This window comes from Sinocyclocheilus rhinocerous, unplaced genomic scaffold, assembly GCF_001515625.1.
Source record: "Sinocyclocheilus rhinocerous isolate Xijiao unplaced genomic scaffold, SAMN03320098_v1.1 scaffold47, whole genome shotgun sequence".
In the NCBI taxonomy this organism is placed as follows: domain Eukaryota; kingdom Metazoa; phylum Chordata; class Actinopteri; order Cypriniformes; family Cyprinidae; genus Sinocyclocheilus; species Sinocyclocheilus rhinocerous.
In genome coordinates, this window is record NW_015633578.1 from 422,980 (window position 1) to 445,795 (window position 22,816).

Here is a 22,816-nt window from a genome sequence, read left to right on the forward strand (position 1 = left end):
TAATATTGAATTTAAAATGTTAATTTAATTATAATAAAAATATTTTACATGTACATTTTATATTTTACTATATATATGTAAAATATAAAATGCACATATAAAATATTTATTAATATATATATATATATATATACCATTTCAAATGATAAAAAATATAGAACTATATTTTAATACATATTAATTGTCTTGTAATTCATCAATACATTTCTTTGTCACGTGCTGTAATTGGCTTGTTAAATCACCTCTATTATTAAGGTTATTATGAGAATTACATGTTGGTACTCAGACCAACACTAAACCCCTTTAAGGCCCAGATCCAGACCGGGAAGTAACCCTGAAGACCCTGAGATCCCAATTTCGAGAGCCAAGGCCATATTTATGTGGTTTTGAGAGGTCTCATGACCTAGACCGCAAGATCGTTACCTCTAGCAGTGGCACACAAGGGCTTTACTTCTGTTCCCGCCGCCTCATGGATCCTGAGCTTAGGCAGGAGAATGTTTGGCTGCTTTATGGGAGATTTACTGCGGGCCGCCCAGAGCGATGGCAGAAAGAAAGCGAGACGGGGTCCGGCGTGGGTTCTTCTCACTGATTTACTCCTAGTCCAGCCTAATTCCATCGTGTAGCATCTGGCCCTACATCAGCTGCAGTGGATGCTTTTGGCCGGCCCTCAGAGAGCTAGACAGGGCAGAAAACGCTGGAAGGAAGTGAGAAAAGGCTGCGAAGGGGCTCGATGGCTTTTCTTTCATGGGGATTATTTTCTATGATGGATATCTGTCACAAGCTCTGCAATAGCCTCTTTCCAGACTGTGACTATATATCATGTTATTGGAGCAGCAAGTTTTTCACAAGTTAAGAGACTCACACAGCAACATCAGCCATTTTGGAACTCTCTAGAAACAGGGGTATTAAACCACATTTTTGAAGTCAACAAGTAAAGTTAGTCACATTTTCTTGCACAAGACTTTGTGCTACTATACCTTTAAGACTCTTTGCATGTGCAATGAGGGCCGTTATACATGTCAATTTATACATCTGAACGGTCATATGTTGATGATGTACTGATTTCTGTATCATAAACGTTGTGTTAGCTTTGTGTTATGTAGCATAGCATCAATCGAAATCCTGCTTTTTCATGATGTGTCCCTTTGAAAGTGAACATCTCTGTCATTCTGGCTCTAGCTCTCACTGTTACCAACCTACTTGCTTTGTTTCAAGGTATCACAGGCAGCGACTACATCAATGCTAACTACATTGACGGCTACAGGAAGCAGAACGCATACATAGCCACACAGGGGCCACTGCCGGAGACCTTCGGGGACTTCTGGAGAATGGTGTGGGAACAACGAGCTGCCACCGTGGTCATGATGACCAGACTAGAAGAGAAGTCAAGGGTGAGGCTAAACTAAACAAAAAATGTATTAATCTGGAATACTATACACAGGTGTCGCACAAAAGTGCTCAAGAGAATATTGAATTAGAATGTTGATCCTCTCAAGCATAAAAATGTGCAGTATACGTAAATATTCTGTAAAATGGTCCATTTTATATTAGGTAACTATTTATTGATACTTTACTGTATTGAATTAAATGTTTTGCATTGCATTCTGGGATTGTCTTCTCCGCAAAAGACACATGCAGCATTTCAGTTTTGCCAAAAGAAAGTATCTTACATTTAGAAACAACCTTAACATCTGGAGCGTGCCGGTGATGTCTTAAAATCCTGGGTAGCTAGGCAGCTCTCTAAGTTGTGGAAGGAAGCTAATAGTCCCTAAGAATATAATAGGCCGTCTCTCTTAGCCTTGTTAAAAAGACTGAGCTTCATACTGAACAAATTGACATTATTCCAGTTGAAATGCCATTGCCGGTTGAGTGGATGAGCAAAAAGGATGGAGGGAAATGGGACTTTCCTATAACAACTGGGAATCATCTCTCGGCTCTATCGGGGGGCAGTTCGGCCCATTTACCACAAAAAAAGAAGAGCGTGAGAGAAAGAGGAAGTTAAGAATCCCTCATCTTGAAGACTCCCTCAGCCGTGACGTCTGGAAGTTCATTGAAGACGATTCCGTCACACCCTAGACTGTCAGGCTCAGCAAACTCCGTCGATATCTCAGGACACCCCCTCTCACTCTCTCTCACCATCTTAGCGGGCGCCACATGGCGTATTAGAGCTTTGTCAGATGCGATCAGAGTGAGCCGTTCAATCTGCAGCATAAGCACAAAGAACACATTAAACTTGCACATTTTTGAAGCAGCGAGCTGTCACATCGCATCAGGGCACGGAGGGCAGCCTGACTGCTCGCCATGCTCCATATTTAGTGCATCTTTACAGCAGGCCAGGGGTCTGTCAATGTGCCAGGTGTCGGAGGAGGGAAGAAAAACATTATGCCTGGGTATTGATGTGACGTGGGTAGACGGGAAGGGTTTGAGATTGCAGGTGTGAACCCCCAGGACTGAGTGGTTATTTGTGAATCAGAGACTGTTACGAGTCTTACTTCTCATTTTCGAGAATCCAAAGTAATTTAGTGTCTTTGAAAAAGGCTTTAGTTAGCTCCCAGATAATTATTTGATTCGATCTTGGTGAGATTTATTTAAATGGCACTGTAATTCCTCAGCACACTGAAATTCGGGAGGCATTTGCATAGAGATGTCTGTGTAAATCTGAGTCAATGACCTCCAAAAAAGACAGCTAAACCCACATGAAAGACATAAGGTATGTTAACGTTCCCTCACCCTCTGCAGATAAAGTGCGACCAGTACTGGCCAGGTAGAGGGACGGAGACCTACGGTATGATCCAAGTGACGCTCCTGGACACCATCGAACTCGCCACTTTCTGTGTGCGCACCTTCTCTCTTCACAAGGTAAGACTTTTTGTGTCCACCTAAGTGCCACCTAGCATGCAAACCAATTCAGCCACAGTTGGGATGCCAAATCCTGCTCCCAAAGGGCCAATATCTTACAGAGTTTAGCCTAATTAAAGCTAATCAAGGTCTTAAGGATTGTTAGAAACTTCCAGGCAACATTTACAGAACCTTGACCCTTCAGGAGCAGGATTGGACACCCCAGTCTACAAAAAAGGCATTTCCTAGATAATATGTGCTCCCTTTCCTAGGAACACTTTGCTTTAGACGTTTTAAAGAGTTTTACGTTGTGCATGGGCCTCTTATTTCCCTCTGGACCTTAGAGCAGACACATTACACAGTTTTGCTTTCGGGCTCAGATAGACATACACAACTGGGATGACTGCAAACGGGAACGTTTTTCCGAAACCCTCCCAGCGTTCTCATCTCGACTGCATACATCAACACACGCACATTTTTTTATAATCTCCTCATTCCACATCCATCATCTTTTAATGCTATGCCTGCCAAAGAGAGGCACTTAGCTAAGTGGCCAGAGCAAAACGACTCCATGCAAAATTGGTATCCCAGACAGCGCAGCGGTCAAGTAAACATGAAGTGGTTGGGAGCGAGGGAGAAAAATAGAGAGGGGTCAGCCAGTTGTACGGTCAGACCGTAACGTGAATTAAAATGGATTGAGCTTTTACTGTAGTGAAGGGCGCCCGTAAGACACGAACAGAAGCATTGATTAAAGAGAGACTGTCGTACAGAGCATGAAGAGCGTGCTTATGGTTACGGGATGATGCTTTCATATAAAGCCCCAGGAAAGAGAAATGAGATCTCTTCAATATCTCAATTGATTCTCCTAGATAGCACAGAAAGTAATTGGATCTTCTCAGATTTGTCCCAGTAATCCACTAGTTTCAGAAGGGATCTTCTGAGCTATGAATGAGCAATTAAATTGTCTTCTTGGACAGTCTAGAATAGATGAAATGGCTTACTGTTTTTTTTTTTTTACTAAAGGGACATCTTCGAATACAGATGAGGTGTGTTTTTGTTGCACCACAGTTGTTTTATTGCATTGCTGGGCTGAATAGTCAGAGTTTGCTTACAACCCTTACACACATACTTGCTGGAACAGTAAGGTGTATTTATGTGTGCGCATATCCTGCAGTCGCACACACAAAGTCAACCCCAGAGTCATGAATTCTTAAAAACAATCCTGCACAAGCCCATCCACTGCAGAGAAACAGCCTGCAGAAGACAGCCGGAGGAAAAAAAGTATCTGGCAAAACTGGGCCAGTTTGCTCTTAATTACATCGTTTATTTATTCATTTATTCAAAGGAAGCCTCTGTTGGAACAGCAGCAACATTGAAATGCAAAACCTCCCTTTAAAGCCCAGGATGAGAAATAAAGGCTAGCAGCTAGAACTAGCAGAACACTGATGTCTCTCCCTCTTCTTAACGAGATCTCCTCTGCAGCAGACATGTTCCTGGCTCCCTTCTTTTGTTAAAATACACTGTAGAAGACATTTTGGTGACACAAGGCGATTCCAGAACGTGTATATCATAGCATGTTTATGACACTGGCATGTAAGGTCCTTGAACTGCTAGACAGCTCCATGAACTCATGCTAACACAATTAAATCGTGCATTAATAGAACTAGGGCTAGATTTATCGCCACATAACCGGTAAGATTTATTTCTGTGCATTCAGGCAACTTAGCGTCACAGCACTTGCTCTTCTTTCAGAATGGTTCCAGTGAAAAGCGAGAGGTCCGACAGTTCCAGTTCACCGCCTGGCCGGACCACGGTGTTCCCGAGTACCCCACTCCATTCCTGGCCTTTCTCAGGAGGGTGAAGACCTGCAATCCACCGGACGCCGGCCCCATCATCACCCATTGCAGGTCTGAACCTTGTTCCTACTTGTCAGGGCTCTCGAAGCCAGAAACTGATCAGGAAGTCTCGTCGTTCAAAGTTGTAGTCAAGTTTGGCGTCGTTCCCTAAAGTTGGCTTTTGGTTCTTGGTAATGAAACCAAACTTTTCTGCAACTTTCATCCCTGACTTGTGCAACATGTGTTTTCAGTGCTGGCGTGGGCCGCACAGGCTGCTTCATCGTGATTGACGCCATGCTAGAGCGCATCAAGCATGAGAAGACGGTGGACATCTACGGTCACGTGACCCTTATGCGCTCCCAGAGGAACTACATGGTGCAGACGGAAGACCAGTACAGCTTCATCCACGATGCCCTCCTGGAGGCCGTCGCCTGCGGGAACACGGAGGTGGCAGCACGAAGCCTCTTCTCCTATATCCAGAAGTTGGCACAGGTGGAGACCGGAGAGCACGTCAGCGGCATGGAGCTGGAGTTTAAGGTAACCACAAGACATATGAAAAGTAGGAAGATAATCGAGCTAGTAACAATCAACACCTCTTGATGGCATGTTTTGTTACTGTAGATACAGATGTGAAACTCTAGCTCTAGTTGTGACAGAGACAACCAAAGTTGATGACAGCCAGAGAGGGATTGTGGAAAGGGTAATTAACACTGGTGAAGACGGATGTTGAGGAGAAGCGATGTGTTCACTAATGAGCAGACAGGGATTGTGGGTTCCATTTGGTAACTAAAACACCCCTGCAGGTTTCTGGACTCCAAGGCCTTGAAAAGCTTTTCCTTCTTTCCAGTTCTTTTGCTCTTTCAGGCTTGTTCTTTAGCTTGGAACAAAGTAGTCCTCACCAGCTCAGGAAGAAGCATTGGGAGCATTAGTGAGGTGGCAAACCAATTAGTTTAACGATGGGTCCAAGTAGCAAGGTGATAGCATTTCTATTTTTAAAAATTGTAGTAGTAAAGCTCTTTTTATTGAGTAGTGTTGTCAAATATGCTATTTTAGTAATCAAGTTGTGCATCTATTGTTGCTAAAGCACAACTCACAATGTCCAATTCATGACTGAATGAGTTCCTTAAAAGAGATCATCAAACTAGTTAGCAAAATGTCTGAATTGCTTTGCAAATTGGTCAGAAACGGTTCCTCGTGAGCGAAAATATGAAGTAGCATAATTTTAGCTAATTGAGTAGTGGTATGCCATTCTAGCCACAAAATCAAATAGCAACATGCTAAGATGGCTGACCAATCAGTTAGAGTTGTGCTAGGCTGGTAATTCAGTGGTATACTTAGCCACACATCACTTTCACTTTTTAAATTAACACATAATTTATGACTTTTATTTGTCATATTTATATGGTTAGCATGGGGGATAGAATCTTTCCCAACACGATGAGTGTGCTAGTGCTAATAAGGTGCCTACAGGGCTAACCATGTCAAAAACCTCTTTTAAACTCTACCCCGGCCCGCTAAACTAGCCAAAGTGTGTGTGTGTGTGCTTATTATTTCAACAGCTCGGTTCATAGTTGGCGCTTCCCACCGGAATGCCTCATGCCCTTCCAGGTCCCTCTTTGAAAGCTACTCAAAGACTCAAAGGAAAGACAAACAGCCAATGGCTGCTTCTGAAAGAAAGAGAAAAAAAGACTAGGCCTGGAGCAGGAACTGAATGGATTTATAACCGGGCAAAGGCATTACCTGGCAGAACAGGAGAGAGAGAGAGAGAGAGAGAGAGTGCGGCGCAGTTTCTAGATGTGCCAGACTCGTCCAGTTAAAAGGAGACAATGCTTCCAGACAACTGACCTAGAAAACGGAGAAGAATTGTGGGTACTGTGGCTCGGTTGATGTTAATTGATGGTTACAAGATCCTAATTTGGATCATGAGACGAGGGTACGAAGTGTATGTGCGCGTACAAAACGGTGGTGTCCAGTCAGAGTATGAATACAAAGCAGCATCCTAAAAGAAACAGTGACCCATTTTGCCAATTGCCGCCAAAGTTGCATGACCTTCCGGTTGTTTCGGAGCAGGGTTTTGTGCCACCTGATGGACGAAAAATGGGGGTTTTGGTCATTATAACAACAACGAGCATTGACAGGTTTCCTGCGTGCACAAGTAAACTGGGTCACCCAGTCTTGCCCATTTATAAACAGTCTGAGACTGAAAAAAATAGAGGCATTACACCAAAAATAAAAGGTCAGAACGGTTAAATGAATGCCTGAGATTCCCATGCAGCAAGTAATGTCCTTCAAGCCTAAATATCCGTAACGGTGTTGGAAGTAAACTCTATTTAAGCTGTAAATGTTTTGAGTTTTAGAGATTGGCTTGGATTGATCAATCGTCTTTCTTTTCCCACAGCGTTTGGCGAACTCCAAAGCCCACACGTCCAGATTCATAAGTGCCAATCTGCCATGCAACAAATTTAAAAACCGCCTGGTAAACATCATGCCGTATGAGACCACTCGAGTGTGCCTGCAGCCCATCAGAGGGCTGGAGGGATCCGACTATATCAATGCTAGCTTCATTGACGGATACAGGTACGGCGACAGCGATCTGCAGTGGGAAAGCAACCCAAAGTCATTCGTTTTGCCAATTTGAGCACCTTAATTCACAGGCACTCACTTTCTCTTTCCTGTAGACAACAGAAGGCTTATATATCCACACAAGGGCCATTAGCGGAGACCACTGAAGACTTCTGGAGGATGTTGTGGGAGAACAACTCCACCATCGTGGTGATGCTGACCAAACTGAGGGAGATGGGACGAGTGAGTGTCTCTCTTCAAGACCATTGGCTTTCGGCTTCCAGAGCATGTGATTTAATTATGTTTTTGTTTGTTTTCGCAGGAAAAGTGTCACCAGTACTGGCCGGCGGAGCGCTCCGCTAGATATCAGTACTTTGTGGTGGATCCAATGGCAGAGTACAACATGCCGCAGTACATCCTCAGAGAGTTTAAAGTGACCGATGCACGGGTGAGTCCTGAAATATTCAATTCAATTCAAGTTTATTTGTGTAGCGCTTTTCACGATACAAATCGTTGCAATACAAATCGTTGAAATACAACAAAAACATATTGTGCCGAATGGTACTGAATGATTACCGTGTTCATATACCATACCTTTCCTGAGGTATTTACATGGTATTTTGAAGCACTTCAGAGAATATCATGGTGTTCTTATGAAAAATAATACTACCGTGTTATTTTGGACATTTACAATGATATTCTTGGATGTACCATATAAAAACCATTATATCTCCAAGGTATTTCCAAGATTATTGTGGTATTAATATGGTACATGTCCAAAAACCACAGTATTATCATGGTATCATGTATGAAATCATCTAAATACTGTGGTACTTTGACATTGTGATATTAAATATTACTATATTTACATACCATGGTACTCCGAGACTTTTCAAAGAATGTCATGTTTTCTTGGCATCATGAGGGGAAAATATGGTAATACCATGGTATGTTCATATATACCATGGTATTGAATGATTACTATATGTATATACCATGGTATTTACTGCAAAGAGTGTCATGGTATTATCATGAAATATATCTAATAAACATAGTAAATCATGGATTTAATACAGTAATACTGATGCTAATAATATTATTATGTTTTATATTAAATATGTATTTTATATATAAATTAGGTAACACTTTATTTTAAGGTGTCCTTGTTACACATATTACATGTACTTACTATATGATTAGGGTTTGGCTTAGGGGGACTTGCATGTAATTATGCATAATTACATGCAAGTCCCCCTAAGCCAAACCCTAATCATATAGTAAGTACATGTAATATGTGTAACAAGGACACCTTAAAATAAAGTGTAACCATAAATTATATAAAAATGTTTATTGTTTACTATATTATTATATATAATTGCTATATATTAGAAATTATATATTAATTCTGTATATTTTATTTAATTATATTTTGAGTATTTTATTAATTTCTTATATGTATAAATATTGATTCATACATATTATATTTTATAATGTACATCGTGCGGTAAAACATGGTAATACCATGGTATATTATTATTTATTCATATAGCCTTTATATTAAAATATAAATCTAGCATGTTTGTATTTATATTATTATTATTTTTACATTATATAATTGTTTTATTTTTATTATATTTTTGAGCATCAAAAATTTAGTATTAATAGTATTTAGTATTTATAATTTCTTACTAATATGTATGAATTAATATTGATTTTAAATACTGATGTAAATCATGCCATAAAAACAAGGTAATACCACATCATTGTTTTCTTCTTGTTTTTGGAAGCACATTATTGCAGATTACATCAATTACAAAGTGTTTCGGGTAAAAATAACGCAATTAAATTTAGTTCTGTATCCATTCTGAGCCAAAATACTGTTAGATGTCTTATAATCGTGTTTCCCATGAGTCTCAGCAGTAGGTCTTTCTCTAGAAATGCCTGAATATCCCATCAAGTGAGCGACTGCTAGCAGAACCGCTCATTTAATGACTCCAACCCTCATCAGTCGAGTGGCCTTTCCAGCAAACTGTTAAAGCGAAACACTCTGAGCGGACAGGCCCAAGACGAAAAGAGCATCCCGAGCGTCGCTCACTCCAGCCAAGCACTTTAATCGTGATTGAATCATCCAGACAGGCTCTCCAGTAATCAGACTGCAGCGAGAATCAAAGAGAGCTTTAATCAGAGCCGACTGGAGGAGGCGGAGCCTGGACCGAGGCATGATGGGACGCCGCCGCGCTCGAAAAAGTCACGTATTTAAAGGGTTAGTTCACCCAAAAATGAAAATCCTGTCATTAATTACCCTCGTGTCGTTTCAAACCCGTAAGACCTTCGTTCATCTTCGGAACACAAATTAAGATATTTTTGATGGAATCTGAGAGTGTCTGACCCTGCATAGACAGCAAGGCAACTGAAATGTTCCCAGGTAGGTAAACGTAGCAAGGAGATCTGTAAAATAATCCATGTGACATCAGTGGTTCAACCGTATACGAAGCTACGAGAATACTTTGTGCGCAAAAGGAAAAAAAATAACGACTTTATTCAACAATTCATCTCCTCCGCATCACCCTGTAGTGCCATTTTGGAGAATATCAGCTGGACGTAAACAGCGTATGCTGTTCTGAAACGACATGAGGGTGAGTAATTAATGACAGAATTTTCATTTTTGGGTGAACTAACCTGCTTGACTGCTATCAAGCGCTGTCGAGAGGATATATATAGACAATATTCAGTTTATATGTTGCTATTTATGTATTTGTTCTGAAATTACTCATAGGAATCAATCAGAAGAACCATAATTTTGACTAAAGCTATTGTTGCAAAGTTATGTAGTTGGTGTGTGTTTTAATGAACACGAGGAAGAATATTTATTTTTAATTAATATTATAATAATTAAATATTATTAATAATATTGTATTATTTTATTATTAATATTATTATTAAAAAATTATTAAAATGTTGATATTTAAAATTATTAAACATAAAACAAATTTTAAAATATCCATAAAACAAATTCATGAACCAATTATTGAACATAAAACAAATTTAAAAATATCCATAAAACTAATTCATGAACCAATTAATAGTCAAGTTTTTATGCGATTAACTGAAACATAATTCGATCTGTTTCTTAACAAAAGCACAAAAATTCAAATGACCCTCCAAAGGAACTAGAAATGTGAGGAAGCGGAGTGCCTGGCGTTAGACTGTGATTCCGTGTGTTTGATCCGTCAGACTCTGACTGTAGCGATGGCTGAATATTTCCGTGAAATCCAAGCGCGCTTTAATTGTGCCTGGTTCTGTCTGAGCTTGCCTTCGATCGCTTGTTTCTCTGTCCTCTTCTCTCCTCTCATCCGTCAGGGCTTCTCCAAACGTTTAGCAGCGTCTCCTCCAGATGACGCTCGTCACGGCAGACGCACCATCGATTTCCCTCAACCCACAGTTATTCCGGCCTAAAACACTATGAGGAAAGGCACGGACGCAGATGTTTCAATCCGGATAAAGCCATCCATCCACCCACTTCTGTGCTGTGAAGTGAAGGACTGTGGGAGTAAAAGAGACGGGCGTTTATGTGTGTGTTTGTGTTTGTCTCTCAGGACGGCCAGTCCAGGACCGTACGGCAGTTCCAGTTCACCGACTGGCCGGAGCAGGGCGTTCCCAAATCAGGAGAGGGATTCATTGACTTCATCGGACAGGTGCATAAAACTAAGGAGCAGTTTGGACAGGACGGGCCCATTTCTGTCCACTGCAGGTGAGGAAGCACACGCAAAACATCTATTATCAACCGCTCGACCTGTAAAGTGTAGGATTTTGTGGCTTTGAGAACATAAATACATAAAGTAACACACGTTTAAGTAGCAGGACGTTCACGCTGCTCTTTTTCATACATTGAGAGTAGACCAATAAAAATAGAAATTAAGTTAATAAAAACTATATACATATTATAAACATTATTTAAAAAAATAACTAAACTTAGCTACAATTAAAATGAAAATGGAAACTATAAAAATAAAGACAAATTCAATATTGTTAATAAAAACAATTTTTATGTATGTGTATATATATATATATATAATTTTAATATATTTATTAATATACTTATATATGATATTTATTTAAATACAAATATTTGTTTTTCAAATTCACTAACTTTTTAAAATTTACTTAGATATAAGTAATATGTTTATAATATATTTATAATATTTATTAATATACTTATATATGATATTTATTTAAATATAAATACTTTTTTCAAATTCACTTTAACTTTTTAAATTTACTGAAATATAAGTAACTATATATAAATAATATAACAAAAATTTAAATGAAAAGGAAATTATACAAAAAAATAATAATAATAAAATATTAAGAATAATAATAAAAATACATTTACAAACATTATAAACACATGTACTTTAGTTCCCGTCGCTCCGCAACAAATCCTTTACATTTAAAGCTATTCAGAACAGAACAGGAATGATAAATATAAGTATAAAACAAACATAAAGTTTAGTGGCATTCATTATTAAAAAAATATATTTTTATTATACACGCCAAACCAAAATGATTTTATTTAAGGCAATACTGAAATTATCGGCATGTTGGAAATGCGTTACACAGATAAACTCAGACTCGCGTACCTCTATCAGGCAACACTAAAACAAATGTGTGCATGCTTGACGATAACTGCATTAGATTTTTTTAAAATAAGTCTTTTTTAAATTCTAAAACGGATATTTCCGATCCTGGATGCTGGCTGGTCATTAGCGCTCATGTTGAAATAAAGGCAGACTAGCGCGCAGCACTCATGTCACGAGGCAGGCCAGCGTGAGTACAGTAATGATGCATGTGACTCCTTTACCAATATGAGCAGAGACTTCGCCACGGCCACCGCTGAACAAGACGCCGTCCTCCAGACCCACAGAAATAACCGTTTAACGCTGCTGAGAGTCCAGCGCTCCTCTGCGTATTAAACACATTATACAGCGGCGGCGGGATTGACTTCAGTATAGACTGACGTGAGCAGAGAGAAACGGCTTTTGACCTCCTCCTATATGTGACCCTGGAGCTCTTTCTCTCCGTCTCTCAGTCTTCAGCTTCTGCTTCATGTGGCGCCGCGTCTCCATCAAAGAGGCATTTTTATGCTGTTTTTGGTCTTTTTGGATCTTGACAGCATTGCATCATCTTGTCTTCCAGTAAAAATATCTAAACATTTTAAAATCGAGAAGCAAAAATGACACACTAAGTGTTTTTTCCCAGACAAATGTATCAAAATGAAGTGAGTTTTTTTCTTAAGACAAGAGCACATTTCAGCCGGTGGGGTCAGAAAAATAATCTCATCTTTCCTTTGAATCAAGTTTATTTTTCTGACTCTACTGGCAGATATTTGTTGTTTTAATCTTAAACTCACTTCATTTTGATACATTCTTCAGAAAACAGCACTTAATATTTGTCTTCTCAAGTAAATGTAATTCAGTTTATGAATATTTAGACATTTGTACTGGAAACAAGAAAAATTCATTTGACAAACAAAACTGAGTTTAAGGAATAAGTATAAATGTTTTATGCTCTATAGTATCTATATCTATAGTAACATTATTATATTGGATTATTAGTATATAATACTGTATCCTATATTAGTTTGTAATACGCATTTTAATTGTTTTCATTATATACAGTATATATATATATATATAATGAAAATAATATTTTAAATAATATAATAAGAACATACAGTTTTATATATGTATATATGATGATGATACTATGTATCATTATTTTATTATATTATTACTATAAAATAATAATGAATTAGTTTAAATATTTAATCAATATATATATATATATATATATATATATATAGTATTACATTAATTACATTATTATATAATTTTAAAATAATCTATATAGTAATCAAATAATATTAATAGTAATTATGATACTAATTTACTGTGCTAATAATCTGCTGTAATACAATAAATATTAATGAATATATATAAATATATACAGAGAGTTTTTCAGCTAATTACTATTATTGTATTACTACACTTAATTAACCCTTCAGAAAACAACACTTAAAATTCTCAAGTAAATGTCATTTGATTTATGAATCTTTAGATATTTATACTGGAAAATGACAAAAATACTGAAGATACTGACTTTTTTGCAGTATATAAAAAAAATTAATTACACTTAATTAAAATCCTTAAATGCAAATTTGCTTGTCAAGTGAATTTATCTGGTTTTAAAACTGTTTTTCCACTGGAAAATGGATTAATAATTGATTTTTGCAGGAAAGATTCTTTACATTTGTTCCTTTTGTCTTTGACGAGGGTTGAGGTTTTTTTCAGCGCTTGTTGAACTCCTTCTCTCGTATTCCTCTCCTCTCCATCCATCTATCTCCCCCAGATTTCATATCTAATAGAGCCACATGGTTTTGTCATTAATTGCATGATTACGTCGACTGAATGGAAGTGTAAATCCTCTCATTCGGCGCGTCTTCACGCCTGTCAGATTTGAAAGTCTTGTCTATTTAACCAGCGCTTGGGTTGAAGTCTGAGAGCTGTGCGACGCCGGCGACCGGCTGCCAGCCGAACCACTTCTTTCTGTCTTCTCTTTTCTTCAGCCTCCTTTCTGTAGGGCTTTGGCAGCACGGATGGACAGAAACGTCAAAAGCGTTTTGTTTTCCTGACAGTGACCATCGTGAGACTCCGAAACGTTTTTTCATTAGATTGCCCAACTCTTCTGCCGAGGTTGCATCATTGTAACGGTGCGTTGTGATTGGTTGGGTATCTAAACCAATCGGAGACCCAAGCCGTTTGTCACTTTCAATCTTGCCAAGTGGAGGCAAAGGGAAAAATAAGCCCGTTGTCATATCAATTATTGTTGGCTTGGTGAAATCGCTCGGCGCCAAAGCAGCTTATGAAGGCAGCCTTGAAAAATCAGACTTAAGACTCCTCCTATTTCAAGCGCTGTCACAGCGAGATGAGCTTAGCGCGCGCGTGTGTTTGTTCAAACTAAACGAGTGCGATTTATTCTACTGCTGTTTAAATAGATGGCTATAGGGTGAATTCAGAATAGTATACTAGCCAGGGTTTTTGAAGTAGTGTAGTATGCATTATGTATAATGTGCATAGTATGCAAGAGCACACTGTGTGGAATACTATATCCAACAATGCAATGCACTTGACCTTCCACTTACAGTGTGACAAATGAATAAACGCGATGGCATGATTTTTTTTCCCCAATCTTCCCAATTTATTTGTTAGACTACTACACCTTTTTTAATACCAAAATCTGATTGGTTGGTTGGTTGATTGGTTGGTTGATTGGTTGGTTGGTTGGTTGGTTGATTGATTGGTTGGTTGGTTGGTTGATTGATTGGTTGGTTGATTGATTGGTTGATTTAGCATTGGGCATTTTAGATTTATTTTTTTAAATATTCACATCTACTTATTTTTATTCATTTATTGCTCCTTAAATATTTTATTTGTTTATTTGTATTGTTGTAAATTTAAGCATTTTTATAGTATTTTCATTTTCAAATCTACATTTTTATGTTTAATTATTTATTTATTGTTCTTTTATTATTTTTATTTATTTATATATTATTATTTATTATAAATGGATTAAAGTGGGTGTCACAATTCAGTGGATAAACGCACAAAGGAGATACAGTTTCAATGAAAACAGTTTTTAATAAATCCACACAAGGGCAAACACGAGGCAGACAGGCAGGAATCACACATATGGACGTAGTAGACCGGACAATAACCTGAGAACTGAACACAACTAATAAAGGGTAGCTAATGACGCTAATTGATGACACACACCTGAACCAAAATGACACAATCAAGGGGAGACAGAAACTAGGTCAAAGAACACGAGGGAAGAAATGAAAACAAATACTAAAGTCCATAAGGTGTTACAGTGGGGGAAATTGTTTATTTAGGACATGCATTTTAATTTTTATAATTTTTTAAATTTCAAATCTACTTTTATTTAACCATTTATTCTTTTTTTTGTATTGTTATTAATTGTATTTTTTTTTTTTTTTTTTTTGGATTATTTGCAGTGTGGTGAGGTCATGTGACAAAAATACTACATACTAATTTACATAACTAGTTTCAAATAATAATTTCAAATTGAGGAATGCAATATAGCAGTACGATGGTATTCCATTTCATACAGATATTTGTACTTAAAATAAGAGAAAACTATTTGCTAGTAGGATGAGAAAAAATTAACTCTCATCTTAATATATTGAGCAGTTTTGCTTTTCAAGTAAATCTTGCTTCATGGATGTTTAGATGTTTCTACTGAAAAATAGATTTTTTTTTTTTTGCAGGAAAGCTGTAACAACATTACTGCATAGTGTTTCACATACTCGTTTCTTGTAGGTTACTACCATGCAGAAAAAAGTTAGCAACAAACTATGCTAACAAACATCAGTTCTCAGTTTCAGAGAGTGTTTTTTTAACACAAGCTTGTGCTTTCCTCAATGCAGTGCCGGTGTTGGGCGGACCGGGGTCTTCATCACGCTAAGCATTGTGCTGGAGAGGATGCGCTACGAGGGTGTGGTGGACATCTTCCAGACGGTCAAAATGCTGAGAACGCAACGTCCAGCAATGGTGCAAACAGAGGTGAGAGTCCAGAGCTTCTGTTTTACAGCAGATTGTCTTGTTTAATTGCTGGACGTTTGGCCAACTGAAGTAATAGCTAATGCTTATGCTGATGCCTTTGTGTTTCGCTTTACAGGACGAGTACCAGTTTTGCTATCAGGCGTCTCTGGAGTACCTTGGAAGTTTTGATCACTATGCAACGTAAAAAGCCATTTTTGTTCCCCCCGCCCCACAAACCCCCTCCCCCCAACAGCCTCCTGAGCCATAAAAAACTTGCTTGAAAACATGAAATGATGACAACTATACACAATTCATACAATTTTTTCGAATAATCGTCGTTTGGAATCAATCAAAACGCCTCATGTGTAACCCCAATTGGACAAGCAACACTGGAGAAGTGCAAATGGATCCCAAACTCTTCTACATCCCAAGCTCATGATGCAGGAACCAAACGTTTTGGCTCAGGCTGTAGGGCAGGAATGACGATCTAGTTTTGGGACCACTAACCTTACCTCAAGTGTTCTGACGTGGAGGACAAACATTGTTTCTTTTCAAACTAACTCTGTGAACATATTACAAAAAGACATGAAGGAAAAGTTGGTGAGATACAACATGTCCACATATTCAAGTATAGATGATGAGCACCTAATTGGTTGGGTAATTCGTTGGCATTTAAAATCCTTCTTTGTTTACTAAAATGGAAACATTTTCATTGAAAGGACATCTATCGGTCTAGCAGCGGACTTCATTGATGTCTTCAATGGAGAAGTTGGTGCAGCGGTACAAACAAGACTTCTTTTGCTGCTCACGTCTTGGGTCCAAGCCTCTCCTTGACATGTTGCCATTCAGACAAAATTGGGAGCCACTTGAGAAGCGATTCGAGGCAAACCGTTGATCCACTTGAGAACGTAACCCTACTCTTGAAACCACTGGAGTCGCCAAACAAGAACTCGACACGTCTTGAGGCACTGAGGCATTCAAGGAATTGGTTGAAACCTAATCGCATCAGTTTCTTGAGGTGGGGACAGTTTTTTGGTGCTTTTGAGGACATGCTAGCGAACATTTCTGCCAATGTAGCTCCATCTCCACCTCTCGAGAGCCAATTGGAGCGTGAAATGTTGCATCAACTAGAAATTAGGACCAGAGGAACCACCAAAGAAAGTCTTGAGTTTCTTTGGTGCAATGTAGCTCCATTTCTATCCTTTAGATCCAATGGGACCGTGAAATGTTGCATCAACTGGAGATTAGGACCAGAGGAACCACCAACAAGGTTTTGAGATTCTTTGGTGCAATGTAGCTCCATTTCCATCCTCAAGAGCCAATGAGAGCGTGACCTGTTGCATCAATTGGAGATTTGGATGAGAGGAACCACCCCAAAAGTCTCGAGTTTCTTTGGCGACTACATCCGATACATTGACTGGTCTCTCCGTTGACTTAAACCATGTATTTGGCACACCGGATAGGGGATGCGTGGCTACATCTTGCTTTCGGTACTTTGACGTCCCCAGTGACCAACGTTCATTGCCATCGTTTCAAACTACTTTTTGTCTTACAACTGTTTTTTTGCTTTTGTTTTGCTCTTGATACCAAACATGCTGCTTTTGCTCCATTATGCTGTACGTGTACATGTGAAGAGTCTGATTCAATGGACAGAAGTGTGCGAGAGCGTGATTACCTGTGTTGGTCCCACCAGTCAATCCATTTCCTTATGCCCCAACAGTTGCCCAGGATAAAATAGCATGTCCAAATTAATTTTATCATCATCAACGACCCATTCCTGGTTACTTTGGGATTTCTTGCGTTTATTTGTTGGTTGTTTTTGAAGTGTTTCTTCAATGGATTTTGGCTAATGAAGAGCAAGAAATGGGCATAAGTTTGCGCCCTGAAATTGCGGTACAACTATCTTGTGAATCTGTTGTTGTAGGTGGGACTGTTTTACACACTCATGCATATGCGTATGAGGGGGAGGGGCCTGCGCGCTGCTGTTAGAGCTGATTGGCTGTACTGGAGAATGCTTGAACCTGGAGTGTTCTGATTGGTGAGAGAATGAAAGGAGCCGCGTGTAATCTTATTTCCAAAAAGCCTTATTCTTGTAACATCATAGAAAAAAAAATTTAATACATTATTGTTGTATTATTTTGACTATTATCTTCTTAACAGACATTTGATTTCTTGGTTTAGTGTTTTGCTTTTTTTAACAAAGATACTGTACTCATTTTTTTTTAATTAGCAAGTAAAAAATAATGCTCATTTTACTCATAGTACGTTAAAAGACATTCTATTTTTTCACTGTAGAAATGTAACGTGAGATGTGTTGGTGTGCATGTATACATAGACGAATGGGACGTGAATGTATACATACACACTCACATATATTATATTTAAATGCAGAATATAAAGATGTATCCAAATCTTCATATGAATAGCCTTTTTTTTGTTTTGTTTTTGAAGCGGGCGCTCATTTTTATACCACCATGAAATTATGAAATTGTGTGTATGAAATCATGAATGACTTTTTATTGTTGTTGTTTTTTTGTTTTGTTTTTTAAAGTCGGGGAAATCAGAAATGCAGAAATTTCCCATAAATCATTTCAGGGAGAGCTTTGACTTCCTGTTGCCCAATGATGAAGGTTCATCGATAGTACTAGTATTAACTGAAGTATTACTTTTATAAAAGATGTAGAACTGGTTTACTAAATATTGAATTGAAAAAAAAATATACAATCATCTATACTTTCCAAATTTGACTAAAAAAACACAAAAAAAATAATTTTGTTACAGCCCATATCTGTGAAAGCTTTTTGAAACATTTTATTTTGTCCTTTTACTTTTCAAACCACCGAATGTTCAATCGTTTGTTAGATATCAACTATGATCCTGAATATAATGCCTGTAAATAAACAAATATATATTATATGTATTTGTATAATTTGACCCACAAGGATTCTGTCTTTGAACAAAACTGAGATAACCAACAAAAAAATGTTTATGCTTATGGGAACCCTCCACAGTTTTGAAAGAAGCTTTGTCTCACGCTAACAGCTCTGTTTATCTCTCTTCACTTCATTCCTCTTTTTTTTCCTGATCCATTTGTTCATTTTTTCCCCAACTCTTCACTTTTTACCTTATCTTAGCCAACAAACACTGCAGTCCAGTGGTGAGAGAAATCACGCTGCTTCTTTTCCCAATAGACTTTGTGCATCACTCTTTTATTTTTATTTTTGTAATATCACTAATACATGTTTGTCAGATCTCACTCCAAAATCAAAAAGCATAAAGAAAATAAAACCTATTTTTAAAGATTTTTAAAACACTTTCACCTCAATAATCAGTATTTCTCATTATTCAGTGGTGATTATAATTATTGTACATACAATGGTAAATTTTTCAGTTGAAAATTACTTAAATTCAATGTGTTATTGGAATCAGTGCAACAAATTGTTTTTAATCATTTGTTTTTATGTTTTTCATATTATAGTAATGTGAATTTTTTGCATTATGGTAATGAAAATTTGTTTTTTGGGGGGCGGGGGGGGGACTATGGTAATGAGTATTGCTGGGAAAATGTTTAATTGTCTTGAAAATAAAAGGTTGTAATGCGAAACATCTTACTAGTCTTAAAAACAGACTTGGCTTTCTCCAAACAAAATATACAGTAATTTCTTATTTTTAGTTTTATTTTGGAGTGAAATATGACCCAGCAATATTCTGGAAAGGTTTTATGAGATTCAGGAGATTTTACCCGTACCGAAACTAAAGCAGTAATCATTTTGTGTTTTTCTCATTCTGAGTGACTCTGTTGTTAGATTGGGATGAAGAAGGACTTATAAAATGCCCAGTGCCTATAAAATGCCATATGAACAGCAAGAGCGAATTGCGCATTTGGTGATTAGCTTCGTCATCATCACTTAAAAACACCCTTCTCTCACCACTGCCTCTGCACTTCATCTTTTTTTTTAAATTAGTAGTTCATTGCTAGAAGGTTACAGATGCCATGTTTAGTTCACTTTTATAATTTCGTTTTTTACGTTGGGGGACGAAGTACGAGAGAACTTGGAATCTGGAAATTCCAGCGCTGCCTTTTAAACTGTTGGGAGTTTTGTGTGTTTCTAACGAACTTTTCCTCAGAAGGGAAAAAAAACGCAAAGGACACTCGTGCGATTGGACTTGTCGGACTGATCTCCAAAACCTACGACGGCAAAAGTGCTCAGAAGTCCTGTTCGTCTGCTCAACGCAAGGACGTTCGACAACGGGAGCCAAACGTGTGAATCGATTAGACTACAAACAACGAAGAACCAATATACAAAAGTGAACGTATTAAAACCACGGCCAACAAAAAAGAAGAAAAAAGCCAAACGCAAGCGTGAAAATAGTTTTTCTTTGTACGAAGGCCAAGCGCTATCGCTTTCAAACTGTTACTTCTGATGGACACAATAATTGGTTTGAAACCACTGTGTATGTAGATATGTTGACTTTGTATTAAAGAAATGTTGTCTGAAAATGATGGTGTGCCTCGTATTTGGTCTGAAAATATTCATGGACGATGTTAATATTAAGTCTAGCATTAGATTTCCATGGGATCATTAAAATTTCATGAGCTCAGTTTGACAAGGCAGATGGCGAAATGAAATTGCTTATCCGCCGCATATACGAGGACCAATCAGCTGTCATCGCACATGGCATCTCAACAGAACAATCAATTATTTCACAATCTGGCCTGATACCTGAATGGTAAACACATCCATAAGCTCAACACGCTCATAATCTAACATCTCGTCTCATCCTGATGCATTTAGCCACCCGCCGCTTGCAATTTTATCATGGCGACCCGGGATGTAAATGACATGTAGATTGACTACGAATTTGTGCATAAACCACTGGAGAAAGCAGTTGTTTGGTGGGACAAACTAACGCCCAATTATATGCATAATTAATGGCGTTTGAGAAGTCAGTTGAGTAAGTGATCTAAAACAAGTTAGTACAATGTTCTAGGAAGCTTTATGTTAATATCGCCTCACAGTCCGTAGATCTGGTGCAAATCTTCAGCAAATGCCACTGGGCTCGCATGGAGGCTTGAACCGTTCACCTGATGCTATTTACGGTCCATGACGACTTCCCGCTGAAGACGAGAGAACAAAAGGTTGGTTTATGTTCAACATGAAATCTTGGTTAAAAGCCTCAAGAATCCTAATGTTTCTAGGCAATGCAAAAGAAAATGTGAAGGAGATCTGGGGCTAATTGCTTTTCTCGTCAGTCATCTAACTCATTAGCACTGTTCCTCGGGAGCCCATCAAAGCGCCGTTTGCATCAGAGCAGCCAAAAGCCATGGAAATTTCAAATAAATGAGAGAGAAGTAAATTGGACCGTCCGCCGCCCGTGGCAGAGCTGAGCTACAAATGGCACATCAGTTGAATCAAGCCATGGAAAATAAATCCTGGAGAAAGAGCCAGACATCATCTTTGAGAGATGAACGAGATAGAAGTCTTTTGCTCAGAATAATTGCTTGGAAATTGTTCAATGGACTTGTATTCAGATCTAATCAAGGCTGTTTTCTTTCAAATGCATTTGATGCAACAATGGTTTGATTTGGTTTCTTGAGTACTGATTCTTGAGCCATGCGACAATACAGTTTTGCCTGGTGTTAGTTTTGAAAACGGCAACATTTATGCTTTAATATGAGTCAGAATGATTTAGAATGTTTCTAACACGCATTCAATTTTCCCTTTGTTTTACAGAAATGTGGACGTTCTGAAACCACCATTATTTTATTTTAAAAATGCCTTTTCACAGCTTGTTTCAGTTATTAATGAAAACATTTCAGAAATGTGATGCTATCAAAACCAGTCTTCATCTTGAACATCATCTTTCAATTTTTCACCAAGTTCAGCAACAGATTTTGGTAAGTAATTGGGCTTACCTTTTATTTCAGCACCATATGTCAAAATCATCTCATAAAATGTAAAGAATTTCTTTGAATTTTTAGATAATTTCCCTCGTTTTTTTGTGAAGTGACGTTACAAAAACAAAATGGCTGCTGGCGCGCGAATGTTGACAAATACCACAGCAATGCACTTTATGCCTGTTTTCAGTTTGAAACCATGTAGGCCTACTCTCGATTCATTCACTCAATATTTCACGAATATACAGTGTTTGCCTCATTTTAGACCTAAAGTCGCACATTTTGTGAGAAAATGTAGGTTGCACCCAGACACCATATGAATCAATGAGCGACAGTTGTTCACATGATAAATTGTTCGACATATGTGCTATTTGTTTGTTTGCTTGCTTGCTTGCTTGCTTTGTTTGTTTGTATGCAGATGTTAGAAAAGCAGGGAGTTAATTATTATACGCCTGGAAGCCGAAATGAACAGATCAGTCCCGGAGTCCCATTACAGATGTTTCGCGGCGTTTCTGGAGCGCATATATCTACAAACATGATCAAATGTTACTGAATTCAGCTTTAAGTACCTCAGTAACTGAAGTTGAGCTTTATGTTATGCTAATCCAATACTTATGCGACCTTAAACCGAGACCTTTTTGGGGGGAAGCAAATGACTTCTTTCTGAAAATTCGCTTGAATACACTTACGGTTTATCTCGGCGAGAGGAGAGTGGCTGCTCTCCGAGTTTATTATGCAAATGAGACAATTTGACAGATTGCGGCAACCCTTCATAATCACTGTTCACGGACGGCTGGCTGCGGCACGAGCCGTTTCACTGGCGGCGCGCGCGTTTATACGGAGCTTTTGGGCTCTTTTAACTAAATATGCTCTCAAAACACTTTGACGGTACTCACAGAGTGGTTTACATCCCAAACACGATGGTACAATAGCTTTTATTGGCCCTCCCTGTTGAAAAAACCAACATATGCTGGTTAGGTATGTTTTGATGCTGGTTTAAGCTGGTCCTTTGCTGGTTTATGCTGGTCCTTTGCTGGTTTAAGCTGGTCCTTTTGCTGGTT

At 38.2% G+C, this 22,816-nt stretch overlaps 1 protein-coding gene across 12 annotated transcripts in view; it reads left to right on the top strand.

The window, feature by feature from the left end:
* Nucleotides 1-18,844, top strand: part of LOC107744639 (receptor-type tyrosine-protein phosphatase S-like) — a 56,209-nt gene extending 37,365 nt beyond the window's left edge. For all 12 annotated transcript variants that reach the window (XM_016558444.1, XM_016558432.1, XM_016558439.1 and 9 more), the window contains 10 exons: nucleotides 1,216-1,391; nucleotides 2,740-2,859; nucleotides 4,591-4,745; nucleotides 4,925-5,210; nucleotides 7,072-7,250; nucleotides 7,352-7,478; nucleotides 7,558-7,683; nucleotides 10,832-10,986; nucleotides 15,742-15,877; nucleotides 15,993-18,844. In XM_016558444.1, the coding sequence (XP_016413930.1) occupies nucleotides 1,216-1,391; nucleotides 2,740-2,859; nucleotides 4,591-4,745; nucleotides 4,925-5,210; nucleotides 7,072-7,250; nucleotides 7,352-7,478; nucleotides 7,558-7,683; nucleotides 10,832-10,986; nucleotides 15,742-15,877; nucleotides 15,993-16,061 (1,529 nt within the window). In that variant the 3' untranslated portion in view covers nucleotides 16,062-18,844. The remainder of the gene's footprint in view (nucleotides 1-1,215; nucleotides 1,392-2,739; nucleotides 2,860-4,590; nucleotides 4,746-4,924; nucleotides 5,211-7,071; nucleotides 7,251-7,351; nucleotides 7,479-7,557; nucleotides 7,684-10,831; nucleotides 10,987-15,741; nucleotides 15,878-15,992) is intronic.
* Nucleotides 18,845-22,816: the final 3,972 nt, after the last annotated feature.